At 46.9% G+C, this 20,952-nt stretch overlaps 1 protein-coding gene across 2 annotated transcripts in view; it reads right to left on the reverse strand.

Moving 5' to 3' along the window:
- DLGAP2 (DLG associated protein 2) overlaps positions 1-20,952 on the reverse strand; it is a 145,032-nt gene that overhangs the window by 34,239 nt on the left and 89,841 nt on the right. The window contains exons 5-6 of one of the 2 annotated variants that reach the window (XM_033177716.1): positions 3,443-3,792; positions 2,338-2,379 (exon numbers count right to left, since the gene is read on the reverse strand). In XM_033177716.1, the coding sequence (XP_033033607.1) occupies positions 2,338-2,379; positions 3,443-3,792 (392 nt within the window). The remainder of the gene's footprint in view (positions 1-2,337; positions 2,380-3,442; positions 3,793-20,952) is intronic. The other variant, XM_033177724.1, reaches the window with a different exon arrangement.

Here is a 20,952-nt window from a genome sequence, read left to right on the forward strand (position 1 = left end):
CCCAAACACACACATGCACACAAAAGAAAATGGAAAACTTAGCAGGAGAGACAGACCGCAAAGGATAAAAATGAAAGTGAAAACACAAATGGTCTAATTGGAAGGAAGAAAAGCAAGGTCAGGCCAGACCGCGTCAGAGGACCTCTCCGAGGCGGCTCAGCCCACAAGCTCTCCTCCTTATCCTAGGCCTGGCCTATGATTGCCAAGACTGGGGCCCATTCTCTCCTACGGGCATCTGGCCTGCAAATTTGGAGCTCTGATGAGACCTGTCTGTGTGTCCTGCTGTAAGGGCCAGACTCCTGCGGCCATGTCCAGACATCTGCGGAACAGGGGACTTGCCACTGGCTTCTGCGCTAAGCTGGGCAGGGAGGGAGGATGGGGGCCATAGGAGGTGTGAGCTGAGGACCCTCACTGGGGATCGTGTTAGACACAGCCCAGTAATTATAATGAGAATCCTGAATTCAAACCCTGGTAGTAAAAGGTCATGCAATGCACTGTGAACAAGGGAGCTGCCTTGTGGGACAGGATCCCTTGGGACGGGACCCCTGGAGCTGTCTTTCTGCGAGCCAACGGGTCACAGCGAGCGTGAGCTCCACAGAAGATGTGTTCAGTAGCATGGACGCTGGTCATCTGTAGGAATGACATTTGCAGAACACAGATTCTCCTGCTATCTGCACTCAGACAAAACTGCCCAAAGTTTCCCGGAAGCCAGTCCCGTTGAACGCTGGTTGAACACAGGCTAGCCAGCTTTGTCCATGAGCTGCAGAACAGCGTGACACCTGCCCTGTGCCCCAGAACAGGAACAGAACCAGGGCAGGCTCCTGAGGGCACAGAATCATTCTGGGCTTTTCTCCTCTTTGAGAAGCAGAGCAGACAGGAGTGGAGTGGAGTGCAGGCTCCAGAGTCTCACCCCTGCTTCACTCATGGTCTTGGCCGTGAGCCCTTAGGCAAGTCCCTGACCCCCCCCTCCGAGCCTCAGTTTTCCCATCCATAGGCTGGGCACAGTAACAACCAGCACCCAGGGTTATTATGAGGATTAAATGGTGCCTTGGTGCCTGGCGGGGACGTGGCCACCTGTCCACAGCCTGCTCACTCCTGTCTCAGCCTGTCACCTCCTGCCCTGGCAAGGCTGCTGTCTACAGCTCCCCTCCTGAGGCCTCCCAGGCACCCACAGGAACCTGTCTTTCATCCACTTGATTCCTTCTTTTCCTTGCCTTTACTCCTGCAGTGGCTTCAATTCTTTGGCTGTTTTCCTTATCCTGACACTGGAGCTGCTCCAACTACATTTTCTCCATAGCTTTTCAATTCGCTTCCTTTGGATAACTGTGAGGTCACCAGCTCACAGGATGCACAGAAAACACACACGATGTTGTGCGTTTTTTTTTCTTACTGCCTTGAAAGGTGACTTTGTTATCCACCTTCATTACTGTCTTTGCATCCATCCTCACCCAGCACACACCCAGCGACCCATCCGTCCACTCGCTCACCCAACATTTACTGAGCACTCCCTATGTGCCAGGCACAGTGCTGGGTGCAGGGTGGCAAGAGGCTGGGAGTGCAGTCCCCCTCATGGGACACAGTGTGTGGGGCTGGGGTCCAGAGAGGCCCCCGGGAGGGCGTAAAGGCACAGGCTGAGCTTTGCAGGGGAAGCTGGGGGATTGAGGAGAACCCTGTACTGAGCAGAGGCTGCCGTGCCAGGGATGGGAGCTGGGAGTGGAAGAGGGCTGACCACTGAGGGGTGTGGGATCCTGGCTGTGGGCGGGGCAGGCAGCGGCGGCATTGTGCCCAGCGTGCTGACTTAACTGCATGAGTTTCCAAAATTATGTCCCACTCATTTCAGATAAAGTCGGTACTGCACGTGCTTAGAAGTGGGCGCTGCCTCGGTCATGGCTGGGTGGACATCCTAGAGGGCACCTGTGGGAGGCAGCTGAGGAGAAAAGAGAGAGGGTGGGAGTATCTGGCAATGGGAAGTCACCTGGCTAATTTGGGGACCTCTCCAGTCTCTACTGCAGACGTGACCCTGGAGGCGGAGACAGGCGAGGGCACCCTGGCTTTCCTGCTTACGGGTGCTCGGGCCCAGCGAGGCCCAGGGCTGCAGGCAGGTTATGGACCCTGGTGAGCCCCTTGTCCTCATCTAAGAGGGGATGGATGGGAGCACCCAGCACAGTGCCTGGCATATAGAATCAGGTCAGCGGCAAGAGAGGATGGATGGGGGCACCCAGCACAGTGCCTGGCATATAGAATTAGGACAGAGGCGACAAGAGCAGTCGCATAAACATCCAAAAAGGGAGAGAAAAGTCATGCGGACGCGGCTTTGGAGCACATTTCGGTACTTACATCTGACCTTGGGTATGGCTGATGCTCTGGGAATTCAGAATCCTAAACAAAACAATGAAGCCACAGTGTGGAGACCTGGTTCGGAGGCCCTGGACCAGTGGGCGGCTCCCCTGCTCTCTCCGCCCGCATGCCTAGCTACCAGCGCCGCACGGCCCGGCTCTCACACACGCTCCACTCACCCTCCTCCCTGGGCCGCCCCAGCGGCAATCAAGAATCTGATTGTTAAAGCTCTGAGGAGCGTGGCTGAATGCAGGGGTAAAAGGAAGCAGGAGGTGGGCTGTGTTGGCAGAGGACTTGACACCCAGCCCTGCTCAACCACATCTCCCAGATCCCGGAGGGATGGGCTACCTGACCCAGATCACAGGACAATCTCCCGGCCTCCCTGGGTGCATAGCACTGCACCTGAAACGGACTTGCAGAGGGAGGTGCAGTGTGGGCGGGAGCCGGCCAGAGCTCTCCATTCACAGGGAGAGGAACCGTCTGCCACGCCTGTATCATGGGTAGACATCTGGGGACCCGGATGGACAGTGGGTCAACCATCTGTGGTCTGAAACCACGGATGCAGCATCTGTGACCCCAGCTGAGGGGACTGCCTGTACCTGAAATTGCTGTGAGTACGCCCAGGTTCTGTACAGACAAGGGCCTACCTTTCCTTTTACCTCGTCATTCCCAACACCTTTTGGTTCCCCCACTCAACTCTTTGGCCACAATACTGAGAAGCTTTTTGTAAAATCAGACTTCAACAGAAACCCTCCCTTTTAAGCATCAAAATAGCGTTATCTCTACACTCTCTAGGCAGCCTTTGGCCCTTGGAAAACGCGCGGCCCGGAGTATATTTTCAGGGTGACAGGGGACAGGGAGCTGGAACCCCTGGCTTTCCTTCAGCCCTGGACCGGGGTCCATGTCACCTCAGGGGTCTCTCGCCTACTCGCCGTGCTGGCAGGTCTGCAATGCAAACGCACAGCCTTGCTCTCAGGTTCCACAGCCCTGCTGGGGTTAGGGTCAGTGCTAAGGACCCAGGGCCACTGGTTGGGTTCTGGCCTATTCTATGCTATTGGCAGGGCAGAGTAGAGCGAGGCCCTGATGGGCGGCCACGAGCGGCTACCTGAATCCCGATGGAGGAGCAGCGGCTCTTGAGGAGTTCCTCCGCCTTGGACACCAGGATGGCCTTGTCGCTGGTCCTCACGGAGCTGCTCTGGCTCTCGGGCATGTGGCGCTGGGCCGCGGCCGTCTCCAGGGCAAGGTTCATGGCCTTGTTGCTGTCCAGGCTGTCCGTGGAGTTGTAGAGGCTGCGGCTGTCCTGGGGCCATGGGGACATCCTCTGTGCGCGGCTGTCCTGGTAGGCATCCTGGGTGGATTCGGTGCTGCTCTGCGCCGTCACTGAGATCAGAGGCTTGGAGGTGGTCCGAGGGGGCACCGGTGGGGGGGTTTTCTTGTAATTTGTATATGAGACAGCTGTAAGAAAAGAAAGTCCCAAGTCAACACACGTGTTCTCCCCCATCAGCCTCTGGTCTACCGTTCCACCACGCCCACGCCCTGTGATTGACAGAGCAAGTCTGTTCCTGGACGTCTAGCCTAAGACAATAGCATGAAATGTGGGGAAAGTGAGACAGCATACATGAATATACTTGTAAAAGTGCAGGATTATAAAAATACCAACAAATCCAGCAGCAGAGATACAGCTAGGCAAGATGTGTCCCCACAGGAGAGCACCCAGGTGTGGCATCATTTCTACACAGGTCACGTCATCATGGAAAACGCTCACTCTATCACGTTAGGTTCAGAAGAGAGATGGAGTCTTGCTTTGTTGCCCAGGCTGGAGTGCAGTGGCGCGATCTTGGCTCACTGCAGCCTCCGTCTCCTGTGTTCAAGTGATTCTCCTGCCTCAGCCTCCCAAGTAGCTGGGATTACAGGCACCCCACACCACACCTGGATAACTTTTGTATTTTTAATACAGATGGGGTTTCACCATGTTGGCCAGCCTGTTCTCAAACTCCTGACCTCAGGACCTCAGATGACCCACCCGCCTTGGTCTCCCAAAGTGCTGGGATTACAGGTGTGAGCCACCACACCCAGCCCAAAGTGGATACATTTTTAAAAACCTTGCATTGGCACATGAAAAAATGCTCGTCATCACTCGCCATCAGAGAAATGCAAATCAAAACCACAATGAGATACCATCTCACACCAGTTAGAATGGCAATCATTAAGAAGTCAGGAAACAATAGATGTTGGAGAGGATGTGGAGAAATAGGAACACTTTTACACTGTTGGTGGGATTGTAAACTAGTTCAACCATTATGGAAAACAGTATGGCGATTCCTCAAGGATCTAGAACTAGATGTACCATATGACCCAGCTATCCCACTACTGGGTATATACCCAAAGGATTATAAATTACTCTACTACAAAGACACATGCACACGTATGTTTATTGCGGCACTATTCACAATAGCAAAGACTTGGAATCAACCCAAATGTCCATCTGTGACAGACTGGATTAAGAAAATGTGGCACATATACACCATGGAATACTATGCAGCCATCAAAAAGGATGAGTTTGCGTCCTTTGTAGGGACATGGATGCAGCTGGAAACCATCATTCTTAGCAAACTATCACAAGAAGAGAAAACCAAACACCGCATGTTCTCACTCATAGGTGGGAACTGAACAATGAGATCACTTGGACTCGGGAAGGGGAACATCACACACTGGGGCCTATCATGGGGAGCGGGGAGGAGGGAGGGATTGCATTGGGGAGTTATACATGATATAAACGTTATGCACATGTACCCTAGAACTTAAAGTATAATAAAAAATAAAAAAAAAAAAAAAAAAAAATAAAATAATAAAAAAAAAAGAAGTATCCCCTGAAAAAAAAAAAAAAAAAAAAAAAAACCTTGCATTGGAAAGAATCTGAAGGCTAGAAAACGGAGGCAGGATGATCAGATGTTATTAAACCAGTTGGGTGCTGAGCTGCTCTTTTACCAGAGAAACATTCAAAATCCTGTTGTCTTTTTGTTTCCTTTTGTTCCTGGCTTTTCCCCCTAATGTCAATCCATCCCTTAAGGAAAATTATTGAAAACTGACAATATTCAAGGCACTATTTAGGAGATTCAGAAAGTTCCCAAGACTTCTCCATCCCAATAGTGCTGGGGAGAGAGCTGGGTTAGGAAATCATTTTGTCTTTCTGGGTGGGACGTGTTGGGTTACCACACATTCATCTCACCTTGGCAGGGATGAGGTCCATTTAAACACTTGTTTCTCATGACGCCTTTCCTGACAGTGTTTCATAGTGTTGATTTATCAAGGTGTTAAGTGCGACATGGACACATGATCAGAGAGACGGCGGGTGGAGGTGTGAAGAGGGCTCATCGATAAAGGGGTTTCCACGTGACAGCCCTGGAGAGCAGGTGGCTGTTTTCACGTTAACCCATTTGTCATGGGACATTTACAGAAAACAGAGTCTTTATCATTAATGACATGTCTTCAGATTTTATGGCTCTAGCCGAAGGCAGGCCGGGTGTCTGCTGTGCGCCAGAGCGAGACTGCGGACGGGGGCTCTCAGTGACCTCTCCAGTGGCAAAGCTGGCTCTGCTTTGGTTCTCTTAAGCAGAAATTCTGATTCCGAAGAAGTTTTGAGTCCCAGCAACAGGGGTAGTAACAATCAAAAGCGACAGAGACGCAGGAATACAGATTAAAATGTGACATCTGCCTTAGCATAATTATATTTTTCTTTGGCAAGTTTGAGGTGAGTAAAAGGTGACACTAAACACCCCAGACTGGTTGAGGTGAGTAAAAGGTGACACTAAACACCCCGGATTGGTTGAGGTGAGTAAAAGGTGACACTAAACACCCCGGATTGGTTGAGGTGAGTAAAAGGTGACACTAAACACCCCGGATTGGTTGAGGTGAGTAAAAGGTGACACTAAACACCCCGGATTGGTTGAGGTGAGTAAAAGGTGACACTAAACACCCCAGATTGGTTGAGGTGAGTAAAAGGTGACATTAAACACCCCGGATTGGTTGAGGTGAGTAAAAGGTGACACTAAACACCTTGGATTGCTTGAGGTAAAAGGTGACATTAAACACCCCGGATTGGTTGAGGTGAGTAAAAGATGACACTAAACACCCCAGATTGGTTGGATTTTCCCAGCGAGGTTCACCTTGGCAGGGAACGATGGCACGTATCAAACATCATAACCATGTCACTACACGTCACAGGGAAACGCAACAGGGAGGAAAGTAATCAGTTAGTGACCTTCCCAGAAAATGTGAGCAAATGCATGCAAATTCAGCCCACCTTGGCTCATTATGTGTTTCATAGTTACTCTCAAAGGTCTCCTGTCACCACTGTTCAAAATCACAGACCGTACTAAGTGTATTTAAGTAAAATTTAAAGAGTCTGAAAAATTTCACAAAACAACTAAACCTTCCTTCCTGTATGGAATATCTTGTAAATTAAAAAAACTCATGGGGCAGGTTATGACTTATCTCCATATCACAGGAAAATCGCATACCACATCTTCTCACTTTATAAAGTGTTTGCTACAGGCCGATGAAATGAGTTTTTAAACTGATTTCTTTGTAAAAATGTAGTTGCATGCCACACTTTTAAAACAAACAGATTAAGAAGGAGCAGTTCATCTCCAGCATACAAAAAGAAGAATTTACTACACTCCACCTGGGAGGGCACACAGTGATTTTTCCTGGATGACTAAAGAAAGAGATTATGCTGTTTCTAAATGTGTGTGCACATGCCTGCCAGGCTGTTCTCAGAACCACTAAAATGAAAATGCGGTTTGAAGCAATTAGCTGTGCTGTGGTGATGCAGAGATGATCACTGACTGACTTTGGTTAAGTTATAGTTAGAACTTTGTGGAAGAGTATTGTTTTTCACCGAATCAGCAAGGTTCCAGTGTCAAAGTCATTATTTAGCCTCCTGTATTCTCGGAATCCACATTTTAGTATGTAAATCCAAGTATTTTAAAAAATTATTGCTTAAAACAACTGCTCACTGGTATTGAGTCTGTAACGTATCATCAATTTCATGGTGAAACCCCACACTGACGTTTGATGACGGCATTCAGTTCAACCTGAGTGTCCATATGGTTGGTTGCTGTTACCATATAGGCTTTCCGGAGACCACTGATAAGGAGGCTGAAGACCCTGGGCTTTCTTCCACATTGGGCACGGATGGAAAGTGCCTGGCAAGCTTCGTTGGTGGATATAATATTGTAAGATTCACTGATTTCAGGAGGCATTTATCTAGAGCCTAAGAGCCTGGCCCCAGTGAGGTCCATAATCACACTGAAAAGGCAGCCCTGAGAACCGAGGGTGCAGCATCAGAGACTAGGGATGCCCAAAGAGAGACTCGGGTTGAAGGAAGCTTCCTGGGGGTGAACCTGGTCGTGCCTTGAGGTGGATGGAGCTGCTCCTGGGAAGCGGGAGTGGGACAGGCCAGTGGACGTGGCCTGTGCCTCGATGCACCAATGCCACCACCGGAAGGGCCAGCAGACGTGGCCTGTGTTGTAGACGCACTGATGCCACCTCAGGGGGCCTCAGGGGGCCAGGGGACATGGCCTGTCCTGTAGACGCACCAATGCCACCACGGGAAGGGCCAGCAGACGTGGCCTGTGTTGTAGACACACCGATGCCACCTCACAGGGCCAGGGGACACGGCCTGTCCTGTAGACACACCAATGCTGCCACGGGAAGGGCCAGTGGGCATGGCCTGTCCTGTAGACACACCAATGCTGCCATGGGAAGGGCCAGTGGGCATGGCCTGTCCTGTAGACACACCAATGCTGCCACGGGAAGGGTCAGTGGGCATGGCCTGTCCTGCAGAAACGCTGATGCTGCCGCATCCGCACCCACAGCCTCAGCTCTAGAAAGGCAGCCCTGGTGGAGGAGGGTTTGATATCAATGGGTCAGTTGTCATCAACAAAACCACTATTCTCTGGCATAAAGATACTGCAAACTTGACTTGGATTTCCCCAGTGGTCTGCAGGCTCTTCTGGGGCTGAACCGGCTGGTCATGTTAGTGCTCTGGGGATACAGCCTGATCTCTTCTTTACAAGTGTCGTGGAATTTTCCTCAAACTATTTACCTTCTGGCAGAATAGCAAGTGACCGTTCTGCCGTTCTCTCTTCCTCTAAATAAAAACATGTGCTGTGATGCTTGAACTCTTGTTTTGCTCTGTTTTCCTTTGGTGATTTAATATCTTGAGATGATTTTTACTACTCCCTGAAGTTGAGTTTCACTTACAGGATCCACAGACTTACAGGCAAGTTACAGCTGTCAGACCAAACCTCCCCTGTTAGTTGAAATTAACCATTTCGCTCAGGGCCCTCTCCCTGCCCGGTTAGTCGAAGTTAACCATTTCGCTCAGGGCCCAAGGGAAAGGGGGCTTCTCGGTCCTTTCCTGCAAAATCTTTGGACAGGGAAATCTCACACACTTCCTTCTGGTTCTATTCAACTCAATCTTTCTTGCTTCAGACATGAAATGATGTCATCGTGTGATCTTGGAGAAACTGTCTTCCCTTGGTCTGAGGGTGCTCTGTGGTGTCCGGCGTCTCATGAAGTGGAGATAAGCATCCAGAGAAGTGGGCGGAGATGGGTGCACAGTAAGGGCACTGTCACCACCGGATCCCTGAACAGCACTGGCTGTCTCCACCGTCAAAGAAGAGAAGAAAATGCCAGAAGCACCTGCAAACTTGCCACCACCCCTTCATTTCTTCAGTACGAGAAAGAAAAGTCACCTTGGAGTGTGCATGTGCATGTACACACACACACCCCACACACGTGTACACAGGCACACACTGCCCCACACTCACATGTACACACACACCACGTGCACTCAGACATGCACACACACTTGTGCACAGACCGCTCACACTCATGTACACTCACACTTGCACACACATACCCCTTACGTGCACACACCCATGCTGTCACGCACTCACACATGCACTCACATGCACACACGTACATGTGCACACATGCACACACGCATGCACGCATGCTCATACAGTCATACACACTCATACACAGCCACAGTTCACTGAGCATCCGCTCTGTGCCAGGCACTCTGCAGAGCACGTTATATTTTGCAGTTCATTAAGCTTTGTAACAACCTTGTGGGGTAGGCGGTCTTGGCATTTCCTTATCTTGGAAGAGAAGGTGGAAGTTTGAATGGGCTTAAACCTCTTCCTGACATCAGCCCACAAGAAAAATGGTAGAACTGGGATTCAGATGCCTCTCCAGTTGTTGGTTATGAGTCTAGTTTTCTTTTTGTGACCATTTACATAGCAGAACCTTATTTCTCATGACCTGATCTAGTATTTTCTCATTTAAGAGACGGGTCCAAGAGTGCACATTGGAATCCTTGCCCACTGGAAAATTTAATGAAAGAGGCACTTATTTCAGCAAGATTTATGGCGGTTCCAGGTTTCCTAAAAACAAAAAATCCAAATGCCTTTGGTGGAGGAAGACATTTTAAAGATTACACCCTGACACTCCATGACCCAAATTGTTTAAAGGGACTATTAACTAATGGGCTTAAGCCAGAGTAAGAGGAGATTATATGAAATGATCTTTCAATTCCTTAAATCATAGCAAATCAATGAAAATTATTTTGGGAAAGAGGCCTTCGAATGTTTGTTTATTGGCCTGATGATGTATTTCCCTGGTTCACAGGAAAGGCGTGCAGGACCCACTGATTTCCACGTCAGTTTCTCCCTCATGATCTATGGGCGGAAGACCCTTTGCAGCAGACCCGTGACCATGACCGTGTTCTTCCCCTGTGGCCTTGCTCTGGCAGAGCACCCAGGCTCGCCGTACTGTGAGGAGCGGGCTTTGCAGGAGATTCGGTTTTCTGTTTCAGCTGAGTGATGGTGATGACACTGGCTGAATTGCCTCAGAGGGGTGGATGTTTATGGTTTCTTTGAAATAAACATAGAAACTGACCCTCCTAGTCTGGATACCTGAGAAAGTTACATCTGTCTTATCCGAGTTCCTTTCTAAGGACAGCAGCCATTGGGCCTCCCAGATAGCATCATGGAGCTGCAATTCACCAGATCACTGCATCTAGACAATGAGACCACAGACCCTGCATCCACCCTGACTGCCCAACCCATCACCTGCTTCCTGGTGGCAGCCTCTTCCTCACAGCTCCCTCATTCCTGTTTTCCCACACATGGTTACACTTCTTCCCTGCTATATAAACCTTTAGTTTTAATTTGCCAGGGAGATGGATTTGAGATGGATCTCCCATCTCCTTTCCTGTAGCATCTGATTAAAGCCTTTTTCCCTGGCAATACGTGCTGTCTCAGTGATTGGCTTTCTGTGCAGTGAGCAGCAGAACTTAAGACTCAGCTTCTGGCCTTTTGGCAACAGTGATGTTACTCCCTGTCTCTTCTCAGTGCTCCTTCTGGCCATGTGAACACAGAAGAGGCCATGGAGAACAGGTGGCCATGCCTCACACAGGTCTGCAGCCCCCACCGCCCTGAGGCGCAGCACCTCAGCGGGGTGAGGAGAACCAGGGCCTAGCAGGCTGAGAATGAGAGCTCTCCTGGGGCTCCAATGTGAACAGGAAGAAAACCAGCTTGAATGGCTTTGAAAAGGATTTCTATGTAGACAACGTTTTCTTGGAAACAGCTAGCGCTCGAACACTTGTGAACTGCCAGTCACTGCTGTCTTTACATGGATCTGTCCCCTAGCCTCCCCTAACCCTTGCCAGCAGAAACAGGTGAAGTTTCTCCCTGTCTTGTAGACAGGAAGTGGAACATTCGGGTCTCAGAAGCCTCGTTGCTGAAGGTTGAGGTATTAGCTATGGAATCACGGAGCCTCGTATTCTTCGGTGACACCATTCAAGAGGAAAAGCCCACTGTGTTATCAGAACTTCAGGTTCTCTCAAAAACACTTGGGCCACTTAGCTAAAGGACCAAGGGAAAGTTTCGATTGATCATCTGAGGGTTTACCAACCACAGGATCTGAAATGCCATCTCTGCAGGAGGGAACAGCGGTCCTGGTAGGATATTTTTAATCCCCTAAAAATATTAATCACTTGTCCATGTGAGTCCCTTTGTTAATGACCCCATGGGAAATCCAACACATAGTTTTAATAGGAGGAAAGAACTGACCTGTACTGTTTAAATAATTGGAAACACTATAGAAGTTAAAGAAACATTTAGCAATACACATAAAAACCTCCAGGCATGCAGATACCAGACTCATTTTTACATGTGAGTACAGAAGTCCAGGGGGATCTCTGTGTGAAGACCTGGGACAGGCACTTAAAATCTATTTTAAATACAGCTTTTGTCATTCTCACTTACAGTGGGCCTATATGCATATAATATAATCCCTCATGTGTTCTGAATGGGATTGTTTATAGCAGAACAATAAGTTTCAAGTAATAGAGCAGTTATTAAGAAATTATTTTTAGGCAACTAGAAAAGGTGAAAGATCTCACTAGATTTTTCCTTTAATAAAAAGCAGCCCTCCAGCCAGAGAGAAAGGTCGGGTTACACACAAAGGGAAGCCCATCAGACTAACAGTGGATCTCTCTGCAGAAACTCTATAAGCCAGAAGAGAGTGGGGGCCCATATTCAACATTCTTAAAGAAAATAATTTTCAACCCAGAATTTCATATCCAGCCAAACTAAACAAACTAAATAAGTGAAGGAGAAATAAAATCCTTTACAGACAAGCAGATGCTGAGAGATTTTTGTCACCACCAGGCCTGCCTTATAAGAGCTCCTGAAGGAAGCACTAAACATGGAAAGGAAAAACCAGTACCAGCCACTGCAAAAACATACCAAATTGTAAAGACCATCGACACTATGAAGAAACTGCATCAACTAATGGGCAAAAATAACCAGCTAGCATCATAATGACAGGATCAAATTCACACATAACAATATTAACCTTAAATATAAACAGGTTAAATGCCCCAATTAAAAGACACAGACTGGCAAACTGGATAAAGAGTCAAGACCCATCAGGGTGCTGTATTCAGGAGACGCATCTCACATGCAAAGACACACATAGGCTCAAAATAAAGGGATGGAGGAATATTAACCAAGCAAATGGAAAGCAAAAAAGAGCAGGAGTTGCAATCCTAGTCTCTGATAAAACAGACTTTAAACCAACAAAGGTCAAAAAAGACAAAGAAGGGCATTCCCTAAAGGTAAAAAAAATCAATGCAACAAGAAGAGCTAACTATCCTAAATATATACACACCCAATACAGGAGCACCCAGATTCATAAAGCAAGTCCTTAGAGACCTATGAAGATTACTCAGACTTCCACACAGTAATAGTGAGCGACTTTAACACCCCACTGTCTATATTAGATCAATGGGACAGAAAATTAAGAAGGATATTCAGGACTTGAACTCAGTTCTGGACCAAGCAGACCTAATAGACAGAACTCTCCACCCCAAATCAATGGAATATACATTCTTCTCAGTGCCACATCACACTTACTCTAAAATTGAACACATAATTAAAAGTAAAACACACCTCAGCAAATGCAAAAGGATGGAAATCATAACAAACAGTTTCTCAGACCACAGTGCACTCAAATAGAACTTAGGATTAAGAAACTCACTCAAAACCGCACAGCTACATGGAAACTGAACAATCTGCTCCTGAATGACTACTGGGTAAAAAACGAAATTAAGGCAGAAATAAATAAGTTATTTGAAACCAGTGCTTGAGCTGCGTCTCAGAATCTCTGGGACACAGAATTTCTGGGACACAGCTAAAGCAGTGTTTAGAGGGAAATTTATAGCACGAAACAGCCACAGAAGAAAGCAGAAAAGATCTAAAATTGACAGCCTAATATCACAATTAAAAGAATTATAGTAGCAAGAGCAAACAAACTCAAAAGCTAGCAGAAGACAAGAAATAGATCAGAGCAGAACTGAAGGAGATAGAGACACAAAAAACCCTTCAAAAAAAATCAGTGAATCCAGGAAACGATCAACAAAATAGATAGACTGCTAGCCAGACTAATAAAGAAGCAGAGAGAGAAGGATCAAATAGACACAATAAAATATGATAAAGGGGATATCACCACTGATCTCACATAAGTACAAAATACGTTCGGATAATACTGTAAGCCCCTCTATACAAATAAACTAGAAAATCTAGAAGGAATGGATAAATTCCTGGACACATACACCCTCCCATGACTAAACCAGGTGTAAGTCAAATCCCTGAATAGGCCAATAACAAGTTCTGAAATTGAGGCAGTAATTAATAGCCTACCAACCAAATAAAAAGCCCAGGACCAGACGGATTCATGGCCTACGTAACAAACCTGCATGTTCTGCACATGTATCCCAGAACTTAAAGTATATTAAAAAAAAAACCAGAAAGTAGCCCCTAAACCATTTCTTCTTCTTTAAGGGAAAGCTGCCTGAGAAGTCAGGCATAGATATGCAGACTAGGAGCTTTCGTATGTAAATAGCGCAGCTGTACCTGGAAGCCAGGTACATTCATCACGGCATCTCCTGCTTGCTTTTGCTTGTCACCACGTGTGCAGGGTGTCATGGCAGCCTCCAGGTAAAACCACGTATACAGGCATCATGGCGACCAACCAGGTGCGGGGTGGAGGCCACATGTGCATAATAAAAGACAAGGGTGGGAGGGCCCTTCTTTTTGTGGGCTATGTAAATGTAACACCTGGTCTAAGCAATCCCCTGGGCCCTCTGTAAACCAATCACCACCTCCTCAAGCCTCTGTACGAAACTGATTGTATTCTGCTGTAAACGGGAGACCTTCTTTTGGGCGATCTGTTTTCTCAGCATAAGGAAGCCTTTTCTCTCTCACTTCTTTTTCTATTAAACTTTCCGCCCCTAAAATCATGTGTCTGTGTCGTAAATTCTTTCTCGGCCGTGACAAAAGGACCAGGGTATATACCCCAGACAACGAAGCTGTTTCACTTACATTTTTCTTATATTGGCAATATTTGATTTTTATAATTTAAAAATTATCAGTTGTCCTGGTTAAATAAAAATTGCAGTGCATAAAATGCTTTCGATATAGACATTAACATTAAGAATGATTTCTGAAACATGGAAGTATATCACTGCATCCATTGGTTCATTAGTCCATTCTTTTGACAAACATTTGCTGTGCCTGTACAGCCCTGTGCGATAGAATTGTAAATTCCTACATGGCTTATTAAAGTTAAAATTGGAGGCTGGGAAACAATAGTAAAGAAAGAATTTAAAATGATCATTTGATCACATCAACTTGCTGCTACAGATTAAAATCAATGAATGAAAGCATTTTACACATTACAGAAAAACATTCAGCCATTCAGTTGGATGGTGTGGGTGATAATACTTGTCTTAATTCTGTTTCTGTGAATGCACGCTTAGCATGTGTTTATCAGAACTAATCCTTATGAGCTACAGGCTGTGTTATCTATCACTTTCTATACGTATGTCCAACATTAAATGTATTTGAAAATTTGAAATTTAAGTTAGCAATGTAATTCTAGTGTACGTTCTCAAAAAGAAGATGAATCAAGACAGAGACAGAGATTACTAAACAGTCACATGGGATTATATAAGTGATCAAATATGTATTTTGCAATTAGAAGAAGAAATGATTGTTTAATAACTGAAAGTTTCTGAAGACCTGACTACTCTCTTTAAAATAATTACCAGTTCCTCCCATGAGTGTCTGTTTGGTTTGAAAAGCCTAGCATTGGTTTCTTTTCCCATGTAAACAACACTATAAAATCCTTGATTTTTTTTAAAGTGTCTTCCACATTACAGGGAAATAGATGACAATATACCTAGGCTTTGTAATTCAGTGACTGAACTGGTTTGGATTTTGTTGGTTTCACAGGGATTGCATACGTTGGTGTCACCCTGAGAATGATGGGGTTGTGGTCAGAGGGAACTGTATAAAATGCCTTGCCTCTTGAGTACTCTGAGGCCAATGGAATGACTTTGGGCATGAAGAAAAGGTTAAGTACACGACTTAGGATGGAGAGAACCATGCATATAGTTAAGTTTTAGGAAGATTTCCACAAAAATTGCATGAAACGAAGCGTGTTGATGCTTAAAGGAAATGTATTCGGGTGGATGTGTCCCTCCCTGTTAGAGCTGAATAAATGGGGCAGGGAAGAGGTGTGTAAAAACTGACCTTCCTCACATGTGTCTGGAATTGAGCCCATCTCATTTGCAAACCCTTTCTGAAGAAATTGGTCAAATTTCTGGAGTGAAAAGGACTGTCAGGGGAGATGGCAGAATGGATAAATTCACAGTGGGGGCTGCAGTGTTGGCAGAGTGAAGGGGGGAGACTGCTACCCACGGAAGATGCCCACATTCTTAGGTTTACCGCAATTGTGTCAGAAAGCCTCCTTTCTAGACTGCCCTGTCCAATAGCTTAGCCACTGGCCACAACAAATGGCCCAAACGGTTTTTTTTTTTTTTTTTTGAGACAGAGTCTTCCTCTGTCTCCTAGGCTGGAGTGCAGTGGCACGATCTCAGCCTACTGAAATCTCCACCTTTCAGGTTCAAGCAATTCTGCCTCAGTCTCCCAAGTAGCTGGGATTACAGGTGCCCAGCACCATGCCCGGCTAATTTTTTTTTTTTTTTTTAAGTAGAGATGGGGTTTCACCATGTTGGACAGGCTGGTCTCGAACTCCCAACCTCAGCTCGGCCTCCCAAAGTGCTGGGATTATAGATGTGAGCTGCCGCACCTGGCCTCCAAGCTTCTAACATTTCTGAATACCTAAAATACCATTACACTTGGGTTCCTCTGCAGCACACGCTGTGTGTCCGCCTCTCATAGTCAGGTGTGGCTGGCAGCTACCGCACCGGCCTGCCTCAGTGTGGAACATCTTCTCATCATGACGGCTGTGCTGGCAGCCGTGTCTAGGACATGTCCTGCGTGAAAAGGCCGTGTCTGGACATAGTTCCCCGAGTGTTCTAACACAGCACATGAAGCAGAGGACTCTGATCGTGAAGGTTCTCCTTCAGGTCCTCAGTGTTGGGTTAGACAGCGTCGTGGAGATTTTGGACCAACACATTTTACTGGAAAGAAGCTCATGTGAATGAGATGAAAGGAACTGTGCCACAATCCTCACGTCACACGGCTTTGAGAAATCGCAAATGTGAATCCATCATCGCTTTAAACACGTGTTTAATTATCCTTCTGCACCTGGAATTCTGGACACCACTTCTGAATTCAATCCCTGAAAGTCATTTGCAAGCCCAGCGGGAATTTGAAAATTAGCATTCCATCGTATAAAGCACAAATACGTAATCAAGATAAAATGCACTTTGAAGGACAAGCATTGCCATTCTATTCGAATGCAGCAGCCATACTGGAATTCACTGCACTCTCTTAATTAGAACTTCAAGGATGAGAGCATAAAAGGAATTACAGTCATTAAGCCCATGAATGTCTGAATGAGAGAATGAATATTGGACAAACTAAACTTCTAAGGCAGAAGATTCAACATAGAGGATTAAAGCCATTTTGACACTTTAATTAATGTTAGTCACAAAACAGAAGTATACATCAGATGGGACACAGAAGTCACATCCCACAAGCATACACACAATGGTTTTCCTGAAGTTACAAGAAATTATGTGGGCCCCCCAAGTTCTGGGGCAACGTTGATAGGTTAGCCACAAAGATGTCTATTTGAATGTGTTAATTAGCAAGAAATTATAGTCTAACCAGCATTTAACATCTTGTAGACAGTAAAATGAAGTGATGACAGCTGCTTTGCTGTTCGAGACACTTCCTGTTTCCATTTAAAAGGTTTGAACATCACATCACACAGTGAGAACTTATATTTTCTGAAGAATACTGAGAATGAATCAACTTTTAGTGAACTGAAGAGTCACATGTTTCTAAGTACAGAATTTTGAATGTTCAAAGGGCCAGGTTGTTTGGATGAACGGAGGCAAGATGGTGCACTTCGGGTTCTTCATCCCCCTCCCCCAACTTTTCCCGCGCGCGCGAAAATGCAGCCGGCGACCCGGGAAGGTGCAGACCAACTAGGCATGCGCCAGGTGATGTCAATCCGAAGAGACCAACATTTACCTGGTCGCACCTGCGGAACGCCCCCTGACATGCCCGTGCCCCGCCTATTGCCCTCCCACTCCTAGAAAAGCCGCTGCGGAGGGACGCCACGCATGGCCTTCTCACAGCCCCACTCCTGTCGGGATGTCAGGACTGTGGGAACTCCGTCCCAGAGCCCCACCGGGGGACTCTGTCGGCCTTCTTTGCCGGAGGCCGACAGACCTCTTCCCCACACCTTAGGTGACCAAAATAAACTTGCAGTTTTGCTCCTACACTTGCCTAGTCTCTGGTTCTTTTGTGCCCGCTCTGGTGGTCTTAGAAAAACAAATCACAGGTAACAAAACTAAAGGATAACCCAGAAAAGGAATCCATTATCAGTGATGGCACACACTGACTCTTAGGATGATTTGACATCAACACACAAAAAAAGAAACATATCAGCAACATAGTTTGGTTCCCTCCCAATCCAATTGATCAGTAGGACACAATTATGTTCCAATTATTATTATTATTATTTTTTTGAGACGGAGTTTCACTCTTGTCGCCCAGGCTGGAGTGCAATGGCACGATCTCGGCTCACTGCAACTTCCGTCTCCCGGGTTCAAGTGATTCTCCTGACTTAGCCTCCTGAGTAGCTGCTAGTACAGGCGCCCACCACCCTGCCCGGCTAATTTTGTATTTTTAGTAGAGATGGGGTTTTACCATGTTGGCCAGACTGGTCTCGAACTCCCAACCTCAGGTGATCCGCCCGCCTCTGCCTCCCAAAGTGCTGAGATTACAGGCGTGAGCCACCGTGCCTGGCCATGTTCCAATTCTTTAGGAATACGAAACTTTTTAGATGAAAACATGTTTGAAAGGAATAATTTTTCCAGTGGAAAAATGGAAAGACCAAGAACTGGAGGATGCTGGTGAGCCTGTGTTTTGAAATGCTGTGAACTGTACAGGAGGCAGCATTTGTTACACACTTGCACAGTCAGTGTGTCTCTCCATGTGTGCATATGTGTACATGGGACACCTAATTGTGAATGACGTCTATGCTGAAGTTGTATCAGAATGAAATCTTTCCAACAAGATTTAGAGGGAGGCCTAATTCTGTAGGTGGTATTGCATTGAATGATGTAAGAGTTTATTTTACCATGCACATGGCAAATAGTGAGTGCACAGACATTGATCCGTCAGCTAACATACCTGAAGTTACTAATGTCTCTCTTTGTATGTATGTATGTATTTATTTATTTATTTTTTGAGACGGAGTCTCGCTCTGTCGCCCAGGCTGGAGTGAGTGGCTGGATCTCAGCTCACTGCAAGCTCCGCCTCCCGGGTTTACGCCATTCTCCCGCCTCAGCCTCCCGAGTAGCTGGGACTACAGGCACCGCCACCACGCCCGGCTAGTTTTTGTATTTTTTTTTTAGTAGAGACGGGGTTTCACCGTGTTAGCCAGGATGGTCTCGATCTCCTGACCTCGTGATCCACCCGTCTCGGCCTCCCAAAGTGCTGGGATTACAGGCGTGAGCCACCACGCCCGGCCTAATGTCTCTCTTTCTAAAGAAAAGGAAATGACCTTCAATTAAAAAATTAATAAAACAATAAAGCAAAGACAACTGACTTACACTTCAGAGTCAAATGAATAGATCCTAAACCATGTCAACGTCTCCGGTGAAGCTTGATCAGAAGGTTGGAAGGCCCCCAACCCACACTGTGGACGTCTTAACCTCAATCTTAAGGTGACCCTAATGGAAAAGGAAATACAGGAATCCGCCCCTGCAATTCACAGCCCACGCATCTTGACTGACCCTCTGCCCACACCTCTGAGAGGTGGACCCATCACAGGGCCGCCGTTGGTCCTGCCAGTAAATCAGGGCTCCTTGAATTGGAGTTGCTCTGTCGATCTCCAGAGCCTATGTGGATCAGTAAGCATCAATTTGAGCTAGCTGAGCATGAACGACTCCTGTGGCCAGGAAGCAGCCTCCAGAGAGTGGGGGTGTAGGTGGCCATGGGATACCCGGGCTCGGTTCTGGCCCCACCACAGGAAGCCCTATGACCCTAGGCACCCGCAGCCTCCCCGTGAGAGGGGTGAGTATTGTCGGCCCCCCGCCCCACCTGCAGGGCCAGCACTAAGAACGAACACGATGCCAGTGTCTCCATGCCTGGCAGCATCTGTGTAGTGGGCATTGTTGGCTCCCTACCCCACCTACAGGGCCAGCACCAAGAACCAACGTGACGCCAGTGTCTCCAGGACTGGCAGGATCTGGGCACTCCTTCTTCATTCTAATCGTCAAAATAGATGTGTTTCAAATCCCCCATTTACAGTGGAACCCTGAAAATGAAGAGCTTCTAACAAAACGGAGAAATGCTCACGACAGTCCTCTGGGTCACCAGGAAATCGCAACTCTCATGGGCCCAAGGCAGAGGGCATATGGACTGGAGAGGCTGGCATGACAATTGCACAATGAATCATTTGTGGCACAGCCTTGAGACACGAACGCTGACGGGATGATACACAGACGAAGGAGGCAATTTGCTTTGCTTTTCAGAAACTGCTCATAACATTTTGGTTTGCCAGCTGGTCTCATTACTGTCTGTCTCGCATATTATTCTTTATTTTAAAATAAAGATCTGACCCTGACTTCAAGAGTGACAGAAACAGATGATGCAAATTCCATAATGAATGAAAAGAAGTTCTACATAAGTGCACAGAAAGGACTGCTTCATCCATGTCCATGTCCCCAAAAATCTGTGGACCGCCTACCACGTCCTAGGCGTTGTTGACCTGACAAAAGGTTTTATCAAAAATCTATGGACCGCCTACCACGTCCCAGGTGTTGTTGACCTGACAAAATTCTCTACCTTGTCTCTGCCCTCCTGGAAACTCAGAAATACCACTCACAAGATGAAGGTCATTTGCAAGTGGGCAGGAGTGCTAACATAGCAGTTCATAGAGAGAGAGAATCCTTCTTATTCATTCGTGCCTTGTTTTCACTAAATAAATCAACAAACATTTGTGTCTACTATGTGCCAAGCTCTGTTCTAGGCACGGGAATTCAGCAGCAAGGAAAACACAGACCCCGTGGAGCTTATATTCTAGCCGGGGGAGAGACTCACAATGAATGGAACAAATTACTAAAATATACATAACAGGATGAGGAGCGTGATGGGTTCACACAGACTCCAGGAGGATTGTCATTAGCATCTGTAGGTAAGAACCTTGGTGTGCGTAAAACCCAATCCCCTTTGCTGCCCACACCAAGGGTCTAATGTAATATTTCCTTAACACCAGGTTTATGGAATTACTTAAAAAAGGAAAGAAACACAAATATCTCTTAATTCTACACCTGCATGTTAAGGAGTGTATGACCAGAAAAAAACAACTTAATTCTCAAGGAAAAAGAGAAGGACTCACTGGGCAAATGGGGCTTGCAGAAACGAGCTGTGTGGGTGCCTGGGGCAGGCTACCTTCCTGGCCTGGGTCTGACGAGGCTCTTGAGTGCTGCCTCACGCAAAGGCTGGCTGGCGCTGAGGAACGTCTGGCCAGAGGTGCAGGAGGTGGCTTGCC

The sequence above is a fragment of the Trachypithecus francoisi genome, unplaced genomic scaffold (assembly GCF_009764315.1).
Source record: "Trachypithecus francoisi isolate TF-2019V2 unplaced genomic scaffold, Tfra_2.0 Contig01558, whole genome shotgun sequence".
Classification (NCBI taxonomy): Eukaryota; Metazoa; Chordata; class Mammalia; order Primates; family Cercopithecidae; genus Trachypithecus; species Trachypithecus francoisi.